The sequence below is a fragment of the Festucalex cinctus genome, chromosome 21, assembly GCF_051991245.1.
Source record: "Festucalex cinctus isolate MCC-2025b chromosome 21, RoL_Fcin_1.0, whole genome shotgun sequence".
In the NCBI taxonomy this organism is placed as follows: domain Eukaryota; kingdom Metazoa; phylum Chordata; class Actinopteri; order Syngnathiformes; family Syngnathidae; genus Festucalex; species Festucalex cinctus.
The window spans coordinates 9503006-9518990 of record NC_135431.1 but is presented as its reverse complement, the minus strand read 5'-3'; the positions used below and the strand labels follow the sequence as shown (position 1 = coordinate 9518990).

Here is a 15985-nt window from a genome sequence, read left to right as displayed (position 1 = left end):
ACCATGTATAGTAAGCAATTTTTTTTATTAATAAAAAACGACCATGTATAGTAAGGTGTTTTTTTTTGTTTTTGTTCTTTTTTTTTACGACCATGTATTGTAAGGCTTTTTTTTTTTTTTTTGGTTAATAAAAAACGACCATGTATAGTAAGGTGTTTTCTTTTTTTTTTTTTTTTTTTTTAAACGACCATGTACAGTAAGGCGTTTTTTCCCCCCCCTAAAAAAACGACCATGTATAGTAAGGCGTTTTTTATTTGATTAAAAAAACGACCATGTATAGTAAGGCGTTTTTTTTTCCCCCTAAAAAAATGACAATGTATAGTAAGGCGTTTTTTATTTGATTAAAAAAACGACCATGTATAGTAAGGCGTTTTTTATTTTGTTAAAAAAAATTGACCATGTATAGTAAGGCGTTTTTTTCCCCCCCCTAAAAAAACGAACATGTATAGTAAGGCGTTTTTTATTTGATTAAAAAAACGACCATGTATAGTAAGGCGTTTTTTGTTTTGTTAAAAAAAAACGGCCATGTATAGTAAGGCGTTTTTTATTTGATTAAAAAAACGACCATGTATAGTAAGGCGTTTTTTCCCCCCCTAAAAAAACGACAATGTATAGTAAGGCGTTTTTTATTTGATTAAAAAAACGACCATGTATAGTAAGCAATTTTTTTTTTATTAATAAAAAACGACCATGTATAGTAAGGTGTTTTTTTTTGTTTTTTTTTCCGACCATGTATTGTAAGGCTTTTTTTTTGTTTTTGTTTTGTTAATATAAAACGACCATGTATAGCAAGGCTTTTTTTTTTTCTGATCTCGCTTTTGTGCAAATAAAAAATATTGAATCTATCCAGATGTGGTGTGGTTTTTGTGTTGACCAACACTTTTCCCAACGCATGTCATTCCAATGACAGCTCATCCGTAAGCTCTGGAGAAGCCTGATAACAATCCTCACCTGCTTTAGAATATGGAGACATGGAAAGCAGGGTGGAAAGTGTGCCCCGAGGACCAGGTTTGAGATGCACTGCTCGTTGGGTTCAAAAGTTGTCGGGAAAAAGTCCTCCACAGAGAAATTCGTGGATTGTGTGCAGTATAACATGTCCCCAGCAGATGGCACACTCCCTGGAAGGTGACCTTTCAGGCTGGCGTATCTGGTTTTCGGCTCGTTTTTATTGATCAATAATGTGATGAAACAATAAGCGTGTCGTGATAAGATGCGCATCATTAAAACCGCCAAGGAAATATAGTTAAGAAAAAAAACAAGATGAATCGTTGAGAATCCATGTGGGTGGTCAATCAAAATGGTGAAAGACGAAAGCGGAGAAGCAACTCCAGTATACGATGCAATACTGCTCTCCTGTGGATGGCTAGTGTAACTACATTCCGGGTGGGAATAGGATTGATTTGTCCGTGAGCTACAATCGTTGGATTCGTACATGAGTAGATTACATAGCTGACTACCAGGATGTAGATGCGGGCATTGTAAGTCCATCCATCCATTTTCTTGGCCGCGGGGGGTGCTGGAGCCCATCTCAGCTGGCTCTGGGCAGTAGGCGGGGGACACCCTGGACAGGTTGCCAGCCAATCGCAGGGCACACAGAGACGAACAACCATCCACACTCACACACACACCAAGAGACAATTAACCTGCCATGCATGTCTTTGGAATGTGAGAGAAGACCAGAGTACCAGGAGAAGACCCACGCATGCACGGGGAGAACATGCAAAACTCCACCCAGGAAGGGAATTGAAAGTAATACCCATAAACTTAAAAAAAAAGTAGTAATAATAATAATAATAATAATAATAATAAGGAAGGATCTGATGGTGTTAATGGCTGGTGCGGAGGGGTGAAGGTTGGGGGTTCCCCTGAACGAACAATGTTCGGATTGCTAATTCGGAATACAAGTAGATACTCATCACCTTCATTAATTTTTGTCGAAAACAATGTGAGCAAATGGCAAATGGAATAAGACATCGTCTCCCGTGCCGGAGGTATCGAGTTCGATCCCCGCCGTCTCCCTCATTTTCAATCATTTGCGCAATACTTCCATAAAAGCAGAGAGTATCTGGAATCGAACCCGGGACTATCGAAACTGAAAACCATGTAACAAACCACTCGGCCAGTTTCCGTGTTCCGAAAACTTGATTTGAACACATTTATTGGTTCATATACTCATGTGGAAATTCTATAAATACATAAGCAGAAACGTCGAACACCTTCAACCATGATGGCCGAATGGTATAAAACTTTGCCTCCGGTTCAAGGGATCCGGGTTCGATCCTCGCTTCTGCACTCTCGAATTGAACATATAGACGAAATCCAAAGGTTGCAGAAAACGAGGCTCGAACACGAGAACTAGTAAACCGAAAGCAATGTCGTATACCACTCGACCATCTCGGCTTTGAGAACTTTCGGATTTTCGTTTCTATTCATAGAATCAGTGGTTGTATTTCATACCTCGTTTGTCACTCTATGGCATAATTACGACCAAAAGGAAATGCAATCACCAGCACGTTTGGCCTAATGGTTAACGACACAGTCTCCGGTACAGACGAGCAGGGTTCGAGCCCCGCATGAACCACTTTAGTGATTTTATCAGGTCATGTTTTTGTTTTTTTGCTCGCTTTTTTAAATAAAGCTTTGACGGAAAAAAACACGTGATGACGTTGGTACCGAAAACCTATTTAAGCTGCGACTAACTGAATGACGATCTTTCTTTTCTTCCCCAGCGTGACAGCATCACGTCGACATCCTCCACTTGCTGTTCTCCAGTCAGCTCGACAAGATGACCAAAAGCTTTGACAAGAGGTTTGTTTAAAGATTCTCCTTACACTCATAGTTGTAACTTTTAACATGTTCACCTTTTCAGCGTGCAAACACCTTGTTAGCACGCTAGCTAAAATGTTTGCTCGTTCGTGGTCAATCAATTAACGTCAACATAAAATGACATTTATTTGACACGTTTGGCAATAAATGCTCGCGGTAAGTAAAGTACATATTTGTTAAAGCTTTTAGTTATTAAACGATTTCTGGAGAAGGGCACCGTTTGGCAGAAGCTAAGTTACTCGCGTTTGTACATAAACTTCAATAAGAAACAAATTTCATAGGGTTGCATCTTGAAGCGAATGGATTCCTTTGAAATACAGTTGCTTACTTCCCCTATCTTTTTGGCCGTGGCGTTCATTTTTTTTCTCGTCCCCCTATTCTACACTGGCTGCGTGTTTCGAAGCTAACTTTGTAACGTCACCGTGTCTTTCAGGCCAGCCAGGGCATTGACACGCACGGTGTCCAGCTCAGCCCTGTTTTCGTCACTGGTGAGACAAACAAACGCTCGTACACGTTAAAATGTGAAATCATCACGTTTAATTTGTTTCTGCACATGGTTAAGATGACTGGAGGAGGTTCGGGACATGTCAGGTGACGTGTACTAACCATTCCTGACATCCTTCTTTTTGTGCGTGTGCAGGTCAAAACTGCATCGTGACTTCAACCAGAGCTGCCTGAGGAACAGGAACTGTGTACGAGGCTGGCCATCACTGGGTTGGACCATGCTGCAAAACAAAATGGCTGACGTGAACGTTTGACAAACATTCGATGTCTCTGGACGCTCAAAAAAGGTACATTTATCTTTGTGCTGACAGGTTGGTTTTATGTCCACTAGGGGGCGCCAAAGCATCTCTGGACCCTGAAGAAGCTGAACCGCTGGGAGGCTTCCAGTGAAGGGAACCGTCTTGAGTTGGTCATCATGGAGAAACTGCTTGGCCACCACGATCCTGCACCTGTGGGGGAGAAAGAAAAATGTGTACAAGTCTTCATTGCTGCAGATTTGTTTTGTTTTTTTGACTGCACTGGTGGGTTTCATCTTGTCAAATATTTGCTGTATCCAAATAAATTAATAAAAACACCAGGCAGTGACATTTGTCCAAAACTTTTCTTGGTGCCGCATTGATGTCATCAGCTTGAAGAAGTTGACTGTTTACTTTGAAGGTTGTCGACCCGGCAAGTTTCTCCTCGATGTCTTTCAATGTTCTGCCGCAGGTGCTGAGGCAACATGGCGGACTTCCTGACGATGCAGCGGTGTGAGCGATTTGGCTCAAAGGCCCTTCTGTGCAGGTGAGTTTCATCACAATTCAGTTTTGTTGCACAAGTTGACTTGACTCGCTGTCGTTTTGTCTTCGGTCTGCAAGATATGCTCCAGCTGGTTCACAACTGCACCTGGTGATGATGAGACAGCAATCAAGACAATTTTTTTTTGTAAAGTTTATTTGTCATTTCAACATGTACTCTTCAATAAAATAAACTTAAAATTGTATATTTTCTGAACTCTTCTTGTAATATAAAAACTTAAAATGTTTCATAAAATCTAACTTGTAAAATAAAGGGGGTGTGGTCAAGTTGTATAGTGGGCGGGGTTATGTAAGTTACAGAGCAGGAAGCAATCTGATTGGTGGTTTCTGTTACAAGTGCTAGGACCTGATTGGTTAGTCCCAAAAGTGGGTGTGGTTTATGCAAATTATCCCCAGCCAGTGATTTGCATATGTGGGCGTGGCTATGCAAATAAGGCAAAAATACCGCATCTGGTGCTGGAAAGTGGGCGTGGTTATGCAAATTTATTTGCATACAGCCATCCGATAGGTCTATTCTGAGAGGGAGTGGCTAATTATGCAAATTAATTGACTTTTTCCCTGAAGTGGGTGGAGCTATGTCCATTAATTTGCATGTTGAAGTTTAATAAAAGCAAAAAAGCATTTTTGGGGCCTTGAATGAATTACAAATGGATTGTTCAGGTTGTTCTTGAAGATGTTTCGGCCTCGGTCCGAGCAGGCTTCCTCGATTCATGCTCAAAATGCCGCCATTTGGCCTTGAGAATGAACCCAGAAAGTCTTCAAGGAAACCTGAACAATCTGCTTGCAATCCAATCAGGCCCCGAGAATACAAAAACCTGAACACATGACACTGGAAAATAGTCATAAACTGAAAACTCACAGTGCAGTTGGAAATAAAACACAGACACTCATTCCAGTTGAAAAATATATTTGATTTCAGACAAAGCAGTTTTTTTGTACACAGCAATAATGTTGGACTCAAGTAACAAACACTGGTTGACAGGCTGTACATGGAAGCAATTGTGTGTGTGTATGATGTCACATGAGCACAAGCGACTCAAAAACACAAGACAAGAACATCATTCAATGCTTCTGGACACGTGCGGAAGATTTTTTTATTTTTTTATCATACTATTATTTTCAAAATTGGGCAAAAACAACATCCATTGATTGATTTCACAACACCTTAGTGTTATTTTACCAAACATTTTCAATCACAATTATTTAATAAAGCACATGTTCAGAAGCATTGAACGATGTTCTGCTGCGTCGTACATCGAGCAGAGATTCAATCGCACTGCGAAATGGGGAATATGCCACGGAAGAGGCGGCGGGACGTGATTTTGCACATCAGTTTATTTCCGGTCCGGGTTGCGAACGCGCAACCCAGGGGCACAAAGTCGGAAGCGCAAGTATTTTTGACGCAGCCCGCACGTCGCAAACCGAACCGGAAACAAACTGTTGTGCAAAAAAAAAAAAAAACACTCTTCCGTGGCATATACCACATAGCTTAGTGACATCACATACCTCAAGCACACATTTGCCTTCAAATAGCGCACACACCTGTCCAAAAGCAGCTTGCCGTCAATGTAGCACAGACCCAATCCACATGTCCTGAAGTCGCGAGTCCGTTGGCTGCGTGTCCGTCCAAGACATCCTTCAATCCAGTCAGCCAAAAACAAAAGGAGTCAGTTATTCTCATTCACATCAAATTACTCAACAATTCGCGGCCGCAGCTAAATCCAAGTTAGCATGTGGAATTATCAGTAAAATAATTTTTAGCAATTAAAAAAAAATTCTATGTGCATTTGAATTGGCAAATGTTGAAACTCACAGACCACATAGAACAACATGCAGAGGTTCTACAGTCCACTCATGACATTTGTCCACTCATGCTTACATAGTCAAGAAATAAGACTGAGTGTACCTACGAGTTGGACACTTGATTAGGTACACTTGAGGGCTATCGACTGACACCTCATGACTATTCTATATACTATCATAACCTGTATGCAATAGTCAACACAACAACTTAAGAATTTGGCCATTTTGGAAAGTCATCAGGTACATGAGTGCAACCAAAAACCAACTCTCTATACATCTCTCTATAGGACAAACAATTCATCTACTGCACAACACTGCCACATGTGGAACCAGACAACAAGTACATCATTCAGTGCTCCCAGACAAGTGCTTTTATTTCAGTTTTTTTTTGTTTGTACAAATAGTATTTATTTTAATAAGCAGTAGAGCTGTCAAACGATTAATTTTTTAATCAGATTAATCACATCTTAGAATTTTGATTAATCATGAATAATCACTGACTTAAAAATGGGTTTTTTTCCCCAACATATTTTGCCCGCTAAATTTGAAGCACTCCTGTTGTGTCAATTTTTTCGATATTTACTATTATGAGGATGTCTTCAAAAATGTATATTCACTGCACCTGCTTTTTCTAATCAATTAATTATTTGCATAATTTAAAATGGGGAAAAATGACCTATGGCATATGTAAACATTTATTAAATCCTTTACTTTAATGCATGTAGTTATGTTTATTGCTCAAACTCCAACAACTAACTTAAACGTAACCATCCGCTGTTGGTTAAAAAGGATCATCTGCGGTCAAAATTAATAGTGTGATCAATCTGTGGTCATACAATGATTAATGCAATATTGTTTTGTGATTAATGAATTAGTTAAAACTTTAACTTTTAACAGCACTAATAAATAGGCAACATAATATCAAACTAATAGATTTTTTTTAAATACATTTGAAAAAATACATTTTTATTTAGTTTGTAAGTTGTTTATATTTTTTCATTTGAGCCACACAAATGTAATTGTTAAAAAAGCACATGTTCAGAAGCACTGAATGTTGTTCTGGTGTGTGTCCAAGTACATCAAGCCGAAGTCAAAGTGCACTGAAAAATGGCTAAGTGGCATCAGACACGCCCCCTCAAGCACACAACATGGCAAACTGTGTAAAAAAAGTACACTTACCTGTCAAAAAGCAGTTTCCCAAGTGCACGGTTGTAGCGCAGACCCATCCATGTCCCAAACGGCCTCGATCCTGTCACCAAAACAGAAATGGAAGCAGTGAGTAGTGCTCATTTGCATATCGTAGGTGCTAATTTGCATAAAACACTTTATCTTCATACAATTGAAAAACACACAAATTTTCAAGTCACTACTTCATAAACATCATATTAATGAAGTTTTGACGACTGGCTGGATGTCGATGATTTTTCATAAAATGCAAGTGATACATGCAGTCGGCAAGCACTTCAGTGCCTTCCAAATTAAGCCACTCCCCCACCCGCTCGCTCCGCTCTGCTGACTCCACCCTTTTACGCCCATCACCCGCACAAGACCGACCCACGCCGCTTCTGCCCCGCCCTCTACAACTGATGCACGTCATGACGCGATCAGTGACACCTGCACGATCTGTGACGCGCATGCGCAGAAGATCGGCAATCTCGCTCACTACGGCAACAACATAGGTCAAAGCACGTTCACACACGCAAAATGAAACATTGCGAAAAGTACAGGACAGGTAAACGTTTTTTTTTTGTTTATATTTTAAATTATAATCAAAACATTTTTATACCCAAGCATGTCTTGTACGAATAGATAGATTTTTACACTACTGTGTTGGAGCCATTTTACAGTGTTTCTTTGTTTTGCCCCCAGGATCAAATGAAGCTCACGGTAATGAGCGTCAGGTGTGCGTGAGCCTTGGCGGCAGATTTATTTTATTGTATTTTTTTTTTTTTTTTTTTACCATTGTCGGTATGCTAAAAGGGTCGTGTTGTCCTTTGGAAAATGATTGCTTGCACTTTATTGGAATTAAATTGTTTTTGATCACACAACCGAAACATGGGTTTGTTTGTTTTGTTTTTTTAGGTAACGACACGCGTCCGAAGAGTACTACCGGTTCACACCCACAACAAATTTAGCGTCTTATCGAAACATACTCTGGATACTGTAATTATAATTTATGTGAGAGTGGGTACGAATTAAATTTATTGTCTTTAGAACAATGTTTGGCCAATATCATAACATAGGGTTTGAGGCTGGGGTCATTTCAAACAAACACCCACACGCACCACAGAATTACTGTAAAGTATAACAATGTTCATCTATAGGATTAAAAGTTACTTCGTTTTGTTAAATGCATCAGTAATCAACATTAGTTTCTTATTTTATCATGTTTTTACGAACGCATATAGTTAACGATCCAAGATGGCCGATCTTATGCGCATGCGCGTCACGGATCGCGCAGTGGTCACAGATCGCGCTTGACAACGCTGCATTCGAGAATGGGTGGGGGGCGCCGAAGCAAAATTGCGAGAAGGCAAGTTTGCTGGAGGTCAAAATGAGTTTTGAGTAAAATAATAAATAAATCTACCATTTTGCTTGTTTACATTTATGAGCCGCCAACGCTTTCAGGTCGGAACTCAACTGGGAAATTCGAATGCAACATCAACTAAATGCATCAGCTTCTGCTTTAATCATGCTGGCTATTTTTTTTTTGTATTTATGATGATTATTTCACATCTCGTTTTTGACAAGTAGAGTAATAAATACATTTTACATTGAACAATAGCATTGTATCTCGTTAGATTGTGGAAACCACTGATCTGAATATATGACTGAATAGCCGATAGCCCATACACGCCCGTGTAAACAGTTGAAGCGACAAGGCGGCCATCTTGCTCCTCCCATTTCGCGAGCAGACTACTGTATAAACTACGGTATACGTACAAATTAGCCATATACAGGAGCGTTTGTGGCGGAGCGATCACTATTTTTTTTAACAAGTTAAAAAATAAACAAACAAGTGGACGGTATGTGCTGTTTTGAAGACCCCCTTTTGTTTTATCGCTCAGTTCCTTGGACCACAATATTTTATTTGGCAGAGGCATCTTTTCTTGAATTACAACTATAATTCTTTAATAAAAAAAATAATAATAAAAGTTCTCTTCTCTAAACATCATTAAGCATATAATTTATACATGCTTAAGGCAAGTTGTAAAATGTCTTAAGGACACTTGATTAACTTTAACACATTTAAAATAGCATAAATCATGCTGTGTCTACTAAGGACTGTCTCAAATGTTCTCCAATTTCGATAAGTTTAAATGCCGAGAAGCGTTTCTTGGGAGGAGCAAGATGGCGGCCTCAAAAGTCTTGACCAATCGGCTATCCAGAAGCATAAACAGATAAGTGGTATAAACGAACGTAAATGTTTTTATCTAATCGAAGTCAACTGAAGACGCGCTAGACATGAGACGATGGTTCCGTTTAAACAAAAATATGCATTTAGAGGACCATGCAGTGAAAATGTGGAAAAGGTTAGCATGAGTTACCTTTTCACAAGCGTCGCCACTTTTCTTCAGTTGACGTCCAGATAGACGGGCGGCAGCCGACGTGGAGACAATATTCCTTTTTTGTGGACGCCTCTGTACATGTAAACAACAATCCAATATTACCTACTAACGTAAATTCGACCATGTTCTCCAGGTCAGTGGTGTTCACGAAGCAAGCAAAATGGCAAGTCAAACGAGTCTTCATTGTATTTCCGGTTGGGGTTCAACTTCCGGGTCGCAGCTAAATCGAGCGCTAAATAATGTTAAATGCTGTAAGCGAATAACGAACCAGAGGGTTGTTATTAATGGCTGTCGAACGGTACATCCAGAATTTAAAGTTTAAACTTTAAACATTTTAAATTACTCGTTCGCACAAAAACAGGGGTCACCAACGTTTTTTTTTTTTTTGTTTTTTTTTTTAAATCCGGATATTTTTCCTCCTCGTGGACAGTCAAAAGCAATCTGTTTGGAGCTCTTCAGACTGAGACATCCTGTCCAAATGCAATAAAAATTACCTCCAGAATGTGGTTTCAATCCATCTTGCATAAATCAGATTTCCTGTGCTTTGTGACTGTTCAGACTACAAAAGAGCCATCCGGTTTCAGTCTGGATGGGTTTTGCATCCTAAGGCATTTTTTGTTTGTTTTCGTTTTCCAACGACCATTTACAGTAAGTCGTTTATTTATTTAATTTTTTAACTACCACGTATATAGCCTATACATCATCATATTAAAAGTCTTTACTGTCTTGTCATTAAAAAAATAACTATTACTATACATTACGCCATTTAAAAAACTAGTATTTGATATACATCAATCCATCATGCATCAATTTTCTTAACAGCTTGCTCCTCACAAGAGTCGCGGGGGATGCTGGAGCCTATTACTATACATGTCATGTAAAAAAAATGTCTTTAAAAAATCGTAAAAAAAAAAAAAAAAGTTAGATAACCTGTGTTTTAAGTAATAAAATGGACAGTTCAGTTAAACTCGTGATTTTTTTGTTTGTTTGTTTGTTTTTTCCTTTCTCAAATCGGTAAGTGTGACAATTCACACGTGAATGTGATGGGGAAAATATACATACATTTATTTTATATATATGAAGTTAAACCACACACTGTTGCCAGATGTATTAATAGTTTTTCAACACTTTAATCAGTTCATGCATAAATTATTCTGCACTGTTATGACTGCACATCGGTATCAATTCGGGATGCATTTCAAACATGCACATTACATTATGACACAGATGATACATAATCATAGAGTATCTTGAATGTATATTATGGGTTGTTTCCATCATCCTCACCCGGCCTGGTCGTGCTCAAACATATCCACGGTAACATACATAGCTAGCGATGCTGTCAGTTGCTGCTCTTTGACTGGAAGCAAAGACTCAAATTCTTTCCCGGTACTTTGGGTGGGGCTTTCGACAGAACCCTGGCTTCGGTACGGGCTTAATTGACCGCTTCCCTCGGAGAGCAGCGTGGTGCATTCCTTGGAAGGAGACAGAGTCGATATCTCTTCGTGTTCGTCCGCTCTCTTGTGCGGCTTTGCGGTAAAAGCAGGGCCGCTGGTATCAGGTGCGGAAGTTAGCCGGGATTCATCCATGTACACGCGTGCGCAGAGGCTTTCTGATGGATAGGTGAAAAGCCGGAACGGGAACATTCCCTGGGGAGCGTCATAGAGTTGTGATGTTTAGTTTTATGGCAAAAATAGCACTCTATAATATTGTGCTATAAAATACAGTAAGAATGAAACTGTTTTTGTCACACTTTATCCATTGAATGTCACTGTGCTGCTCTTTCTGGTGTGACATCTCATAATATAGTAATCATAATATTCCACTAAATTCACCTTTTGATGGCTTCCTGATGGCCACAACGCGACAGAACTGAGGCCCGGGTCCGGAAGAGGCTTCATCAGGAATTTCCTGTACCTAAGACACAGAGAGGGAACCACATTGTTAAGTACTGTAGTTTTTTTTTTTTTTTTTTTTTTCAAATCAGCAGTTTTCAATGTGTAAGGCAAACAGAGGACTATCAGGGAAGAATCACAAATAGAAAGCACTTACTGTATCGTGCAGCATAACCCCGCAGATAACACGAGGATTATAATGACGCTTCCGATGACAGAAAGTTTTGTGACGAATCTCGGATCTATCAAAGGAAGACCACATTTGTCATTTGATACAAATCAATATTATTATTATTTCCAAAATGGCATATATAAACAAACTGAAAAAAAATGTTTATTTGTATTTTTGTAATGTAATGACCCAACACGTCCAGCAGATGGCGCTGTTGTGAGTCAATCGGAACGGTAACCCCAGATGAAGATTTTGTGCCTCCATTAACAGCTGAACTTAATTTAGGGCACTAAAATGGTGGCAGGTGTGAGCCGACTCCCATTTAACGCTTGTGCAACTACAATTTTTCAGTTTATTTATATACCCCTCCTAAAAAGATTGAAAACAAGTTTAATGGTGGTGAGTCATTTGCAAGTCATTTAAGTTTAAAGAGGATTCCATGTCTTTACCAAATAAGCCAAAGGGAGAAACAGACAAGAGGTCAAATCGTTTCCCATCGCTGGCCGTCGTGAGAAACGAAGTTACTTACCAAATGTTTTTGTGTTAAAGTGCCTGACGTTGCTTTCGCTAGCTCCAGTTAGCGTTGCCGCTTTGACGTGCATGCTGTAATGGGTGTAAGGAATCAGATCCTTTAAAAGAACCTCCTGTTGTGTCGCATTAACGGTGACATCTGGAAGGGGCACATTGAAAAAATAAACCTTTATATGTTAGAAATTAATAACAAGTGGCCAAAGTGAACTTACTGAGTTGTGGTCCTTGCTCGGTTCCGTAGAAAACAATGTAGTGGGCAATAACCCCGCTACATACATCCTGCTGCTCCATTTCCCAACTCACAAGGGCGCTTTTGTCACTAACCTCAACCTTGACGGTGGAGAAATTTGCAGCAGCTATCGAGAGCAGACGCGAGCTTAAACGTCAAGCACCTGTCGAGAATTGCTGATCAATATATTCAAACCTGCCACTGTTGTGCAGATCTGTAACGCCTGCGTGCCGAGGCCCGTCTTGTCATCAAACAGCGGCGTGACTGTCACGTTGAACGGCTTTTTATACGGAAGACCTGGAAGGAAGATTTCAAAATTAAATTAGTATGTAACAGACAATAACAACAATGTATGGAGGACTTTTATTCATGTATTTATTTTTAAGTTAGGCACTTTTGGTCCTCCATAATGATGTCACTGAGAGAAGAATGCACCGCCTATAATAATGCATTACAGATGGTGAAACATAAGACTAATGGCTAAGCGCGTACTGCAATAACAAATTACAGTCCCGCCATGGATGCATTTCTCGCCTACCCGACAGTTTTGCACTCGTAGAATTGCTTTCCTTCCAGTGGTACCGATGCCCATCGTGGGTCCAATCGATCATGTAACTCCTGACTAGCTGCGAAGGCGCATCCCAGCTGACGTAAATGACACCTTTCAGTGTTGAAGTCTGCATGTTTGTAACTTGAGGGAGGCCGGCTAAAAAAAAAAAAAAAAAAAATGCAATCAAATCAAAACAAGTGCTTACCAAAAGAAAGATTAGAGTCTTTTCTTTCATCAGGAAAAAAAAAGTATATTTCTATCTGTTTCCGTTTTTGGAGCAATTAGTATTAGAATATAGCAAAGTTTCATCAATATTCACATTGCTGGTGAAAACACTGGCAAACAGATTGTTGCAACATGGCCCTGACTGATCTCTTATACTCTGCTGCTACCTGCTGGCCCCGTTTTTAATAACTGCCATTGCTTTAAGCCGCCACTTCATGTCAGAAGCTGCTTCAAAACTTTTTTTTGTATGCTCTTGCATTAAAAAACGAAAAAACGTGTAAACACGTTTCTGGGAGTGAATGACAAAGTATTAAAAAAAACGTTTTACACATTTTGGGGGTTGAATGAGTTAATATTCATGAGCTTTTTGGGTTCATTTTAAATGTATTTATTTTGGAATTAAAATTTATGTTTAATTTATATAAAACTTAAACACTAAAAAAACTAATACTAAAAGTAATAAAAACTAAGGTAAAACAATATAGGAGAAAATGAAATAAACTCACTCTAAAGTCTAAACACTAATTAATTTACAATTAATTGAGTTTTTTTTTTTTTTTTAAATAAAAATGAAATTAGAACTAACTATAATTTTTAAAAATCCAAAGCGATTACAACCCTGTCAGGCAACCTGCGGCTCTGGGGCCACATGCGGCTTTGTGTATAAATTGTGTAATACATAATTCTCAGTCTTTTCACATTTTCAGCAATTATATTCAAACATTTTTTAAACAATTCCGAATTCACTTTACAAGGTCTTTAAGTAACCGATAAGCAGTGTTCATTATGTGGCTAGCATAGCATAGCATAGCAAATCCATTAAATCCTTACTTTCTCCAACAGCTGGAACGTAAACAGAGTCCTCTGCCAGCAAGGCCTCGTTATGAAAGACTGTGAGCTTTACTCTGCATGCATCTTCACTCACAATAACAGCACAAGTGGAATTCCCACATAAAGTACGACTATAATCTACTTGAATTTCGTGCTCCCTGTAGACAGACTGTTGGATGAAATATGCAAATGTGCCTTGGCACGCTGACGGAATCTCCTGCGAGGAAAAAGTGACGAAGGGGAAGACTATGAGATGTTTTGTGAGCAGAAGTGCAAATATTTGAAGATGAATCCACTCAACTTGAACAGCTTTCTTACCGTCCACATGGCGTACACTTTTCTGGCGCCATTTTTGTCTGGTTCTGCTACCTTCCTCCACAGCCGCAACTTGACATCTCGCTCTGCCAAGGTATAATTATGTTCATAGATTACAAAGGCATTAAATGAGTTTTTTTTTGGCAACCTTACTATTGAGTTGGCTCAAAACGGTTTCCTCTCGGCTCCATTCACTCCAGGGAGCTTTCTCCCAAGCACAGCGGACGGAAACTTTGTAGTAGGTGCAGGACTCTACGTTTTTGAGAGTCATAGTTCCTTTTTCTCCAGCTTCTAAAATCTTATTGATAACCTCCTAGCAAGAAGACAAATACAGATTTTTGGAAAGGCTGGAAATGTATTTATTTATTTATTTTAGTAGAGCACATACGTTAGCCCTCCACCCATTTTTTTTTTTTTAATTTATCATATCATACTTTCTCCTCCATAATTTCTTTTCTTCAGATGGATACACGGTGGAAATCACAATTTACTTTTATACCTCCATTTCTGTAGGAATTATTGTAATTATTATTTTTTACTGATTTTCATTTATCAGTAAAATGGCTACAATACGTGCACAGTACCTCGTTATATTTAACTTGACAGTAGTGTTTGTCTGAGGTCGTGGACGTGTCCCACTCAGCCAGTAGATAACCAGAGAAGGCCTTCAGCGTCAACGTCGGACTTTCAATTTTCACTATAAAACAGAAGCATAAAGGAGCATCAAACCAAGGCAGGTGTTGAGAAGTGTTTTGAAATGACGTTCATGTGACTTACATATATGACGGGGGTTAAATTCATACGGGTCGGAGTAAACCTCCCAATGATTGTTTCCAATCGTCTCTGCTCTCACGGTAACATTGAACCGGTAGTTACCCACCAGAGACACATAACCCGACAGGTTTTTGGACGTGCATCTTTTGGCATTTTGTGAGCTGCAAATCTCCAACTGGGACGCGCGCAACTGAGAGCGGCTAAAAGGAACGTTGCATTTATTATAAAACATGACTTCTCATCACCCGGAGAAAATATTCAACTCACCCGAAGACGGTGTACCGGTAGTTGATTTTCTCCTGGTCGTGGACGTGATGCTCCCAAGTGCATGTGAAAAGCTCGGGTACAACCAGAGAGGATCCGTTTCGATAGTGCCAAATGCAGCTAACATTGGAGGGTTTTTCTGGATCAAAACAAGACAAATTTATGCAGCTTTGCACACACGGCAGCGGGGTACAGTATTCCAGAAAGGACGGTCAACATACTCCCAAGTCTGAGCGCTTTCACACTAAGTTGATGAAAAAAACGGTATTAAATGTTATTATTTATAATTAATCTACTTACCTGATTAATTAACCAATTATTTAGTAACATCATTTTTGAATAGATATTGTACTGTATATTAAAATATCTTTGGAACAACCAATTATTTAATGAGATTAATGCTTAACAAATGAATACAATCTAATTTATGATTAATTCATAATAAATCAATCAATCAATTAGCTAATGAGATGAATGCACAACAAATGAATACAATCTAATTAAGCTACTTAATTAACAAATTAATAAGTGACAAGTTTTACTGTATTATTTATTTATTATTCATTATTATGTATTATTACTGTATTATTGTATATTGTATTATATTTTTTGTCATATTTTAATGTTATTACTAATTAATAACAATCAACCAATTATTTAATGAGGTGAATGCGAAACAAATGAATAAAATCTAATTAAT

At 38.9% G+C, this 15985-nt stretch overlaps 1 protein-coding gene and 2 long non-coding RNA genes across 12 annotated transcripts in view; 1 reads left to right on the top strand and 2 right to left on the bottom strand.

Annotated features, from left to right (window-relative positions):
• Positions 1-15985, bottom strand: part of LOC144010316 (interleukin-6 receptor subunit beta-like) — a 49302-nt gene that overhangs the window by 27316 nt on the left and 6001 nt on the right. For 5 of the 6 annotated variants that reach the window (XM_077510591.1, XM_077510593.1, XM_077510590.1 and 2 more), the window contains 13 exons: positions 15289-15424; positions 15025-15221; positions 14832-14944; positions 14401-14560; positions 14251-14333; positions 13933-14149; positions 12865-13032; positions 12522-12623; positions 12310-12453; positions 12096-12236; positions 11552-11636; positions 11335-11416; positions 10598-11148 (listed from right to left, as the gene is read on the bottom strand). In XM_077510591.1, coding sequence (XP_077366717.1) covers positions 10783-11148; positions 11335-11416; positions 11552-11636; positions 12096-12236; positions 12310-12453; positions 12522-12623; positions 12865-13032; positions 13933-14149; positions 14251-14333; positions 14401-14560; positions 14832-14944; positions 15025-15221; positions 15289-15424 — 1994 coding nt within the window. In that variant the 3' untranslated portion in view covers positions 10598-10782. Of the gene's footprint in view, positions 1-10597; positions 11149-11334; positions 11417-11551; positions 11637-12095; positions 12237-12309; positions 12454-12521; positions 12624-12864; positions 13033-13932; positions 14150-14250; positions 14334-14400; positions 14561-14831; positions 14945-15024; positions 15222-15288; positions 15425-15985 lie in introns of those variants that run through there. The other variant, XM_077510594.1, reaches the window with a different exon arrangement.
• LOC144010749 (uncharacterized) lies at positions 2546-4312 on the top strand. Of its 4 annotated transcripts, none has more exons than XR_013281326.1 (5): positions 2547-2808; positions 3260-3314; positions 3467-3851; positions 3959-4113; positions 4188-4312. It is a non-coding gene; the product is annotated as an uncharacterized LOC144010749 (long non-coding RNA). The 4 variants fall into 4 exon arrangements; XR_013281327.1 differs by having other exon boundaries at positions 2548-2808; positions 3988-4113; XR_013281325.1 differs by having other exon boundaries at positions 2552-2808; positions 4039-4113.
• Positions 3347-9686, bottom strand: LOC144010750 (uncharacterized). Of its 2 annotated transcripts, XR_013281329.1 has the most exons (6): positions 9479-9686; positions 7110-7179; positions 5670-5763; positions 3981-4215; positions 3622-3779; positions 3347-3551 (listed from the first exon to the last, which is right to left on the bottom strand). It is a non-coding gene; the product is annotated as an uncharacterized LOC144010750 (long non-coding RNA). The 2 variants fall into 2 exon arrangements; XR_013281328.1 differs by having other exon boundaries at positions 3347-3779.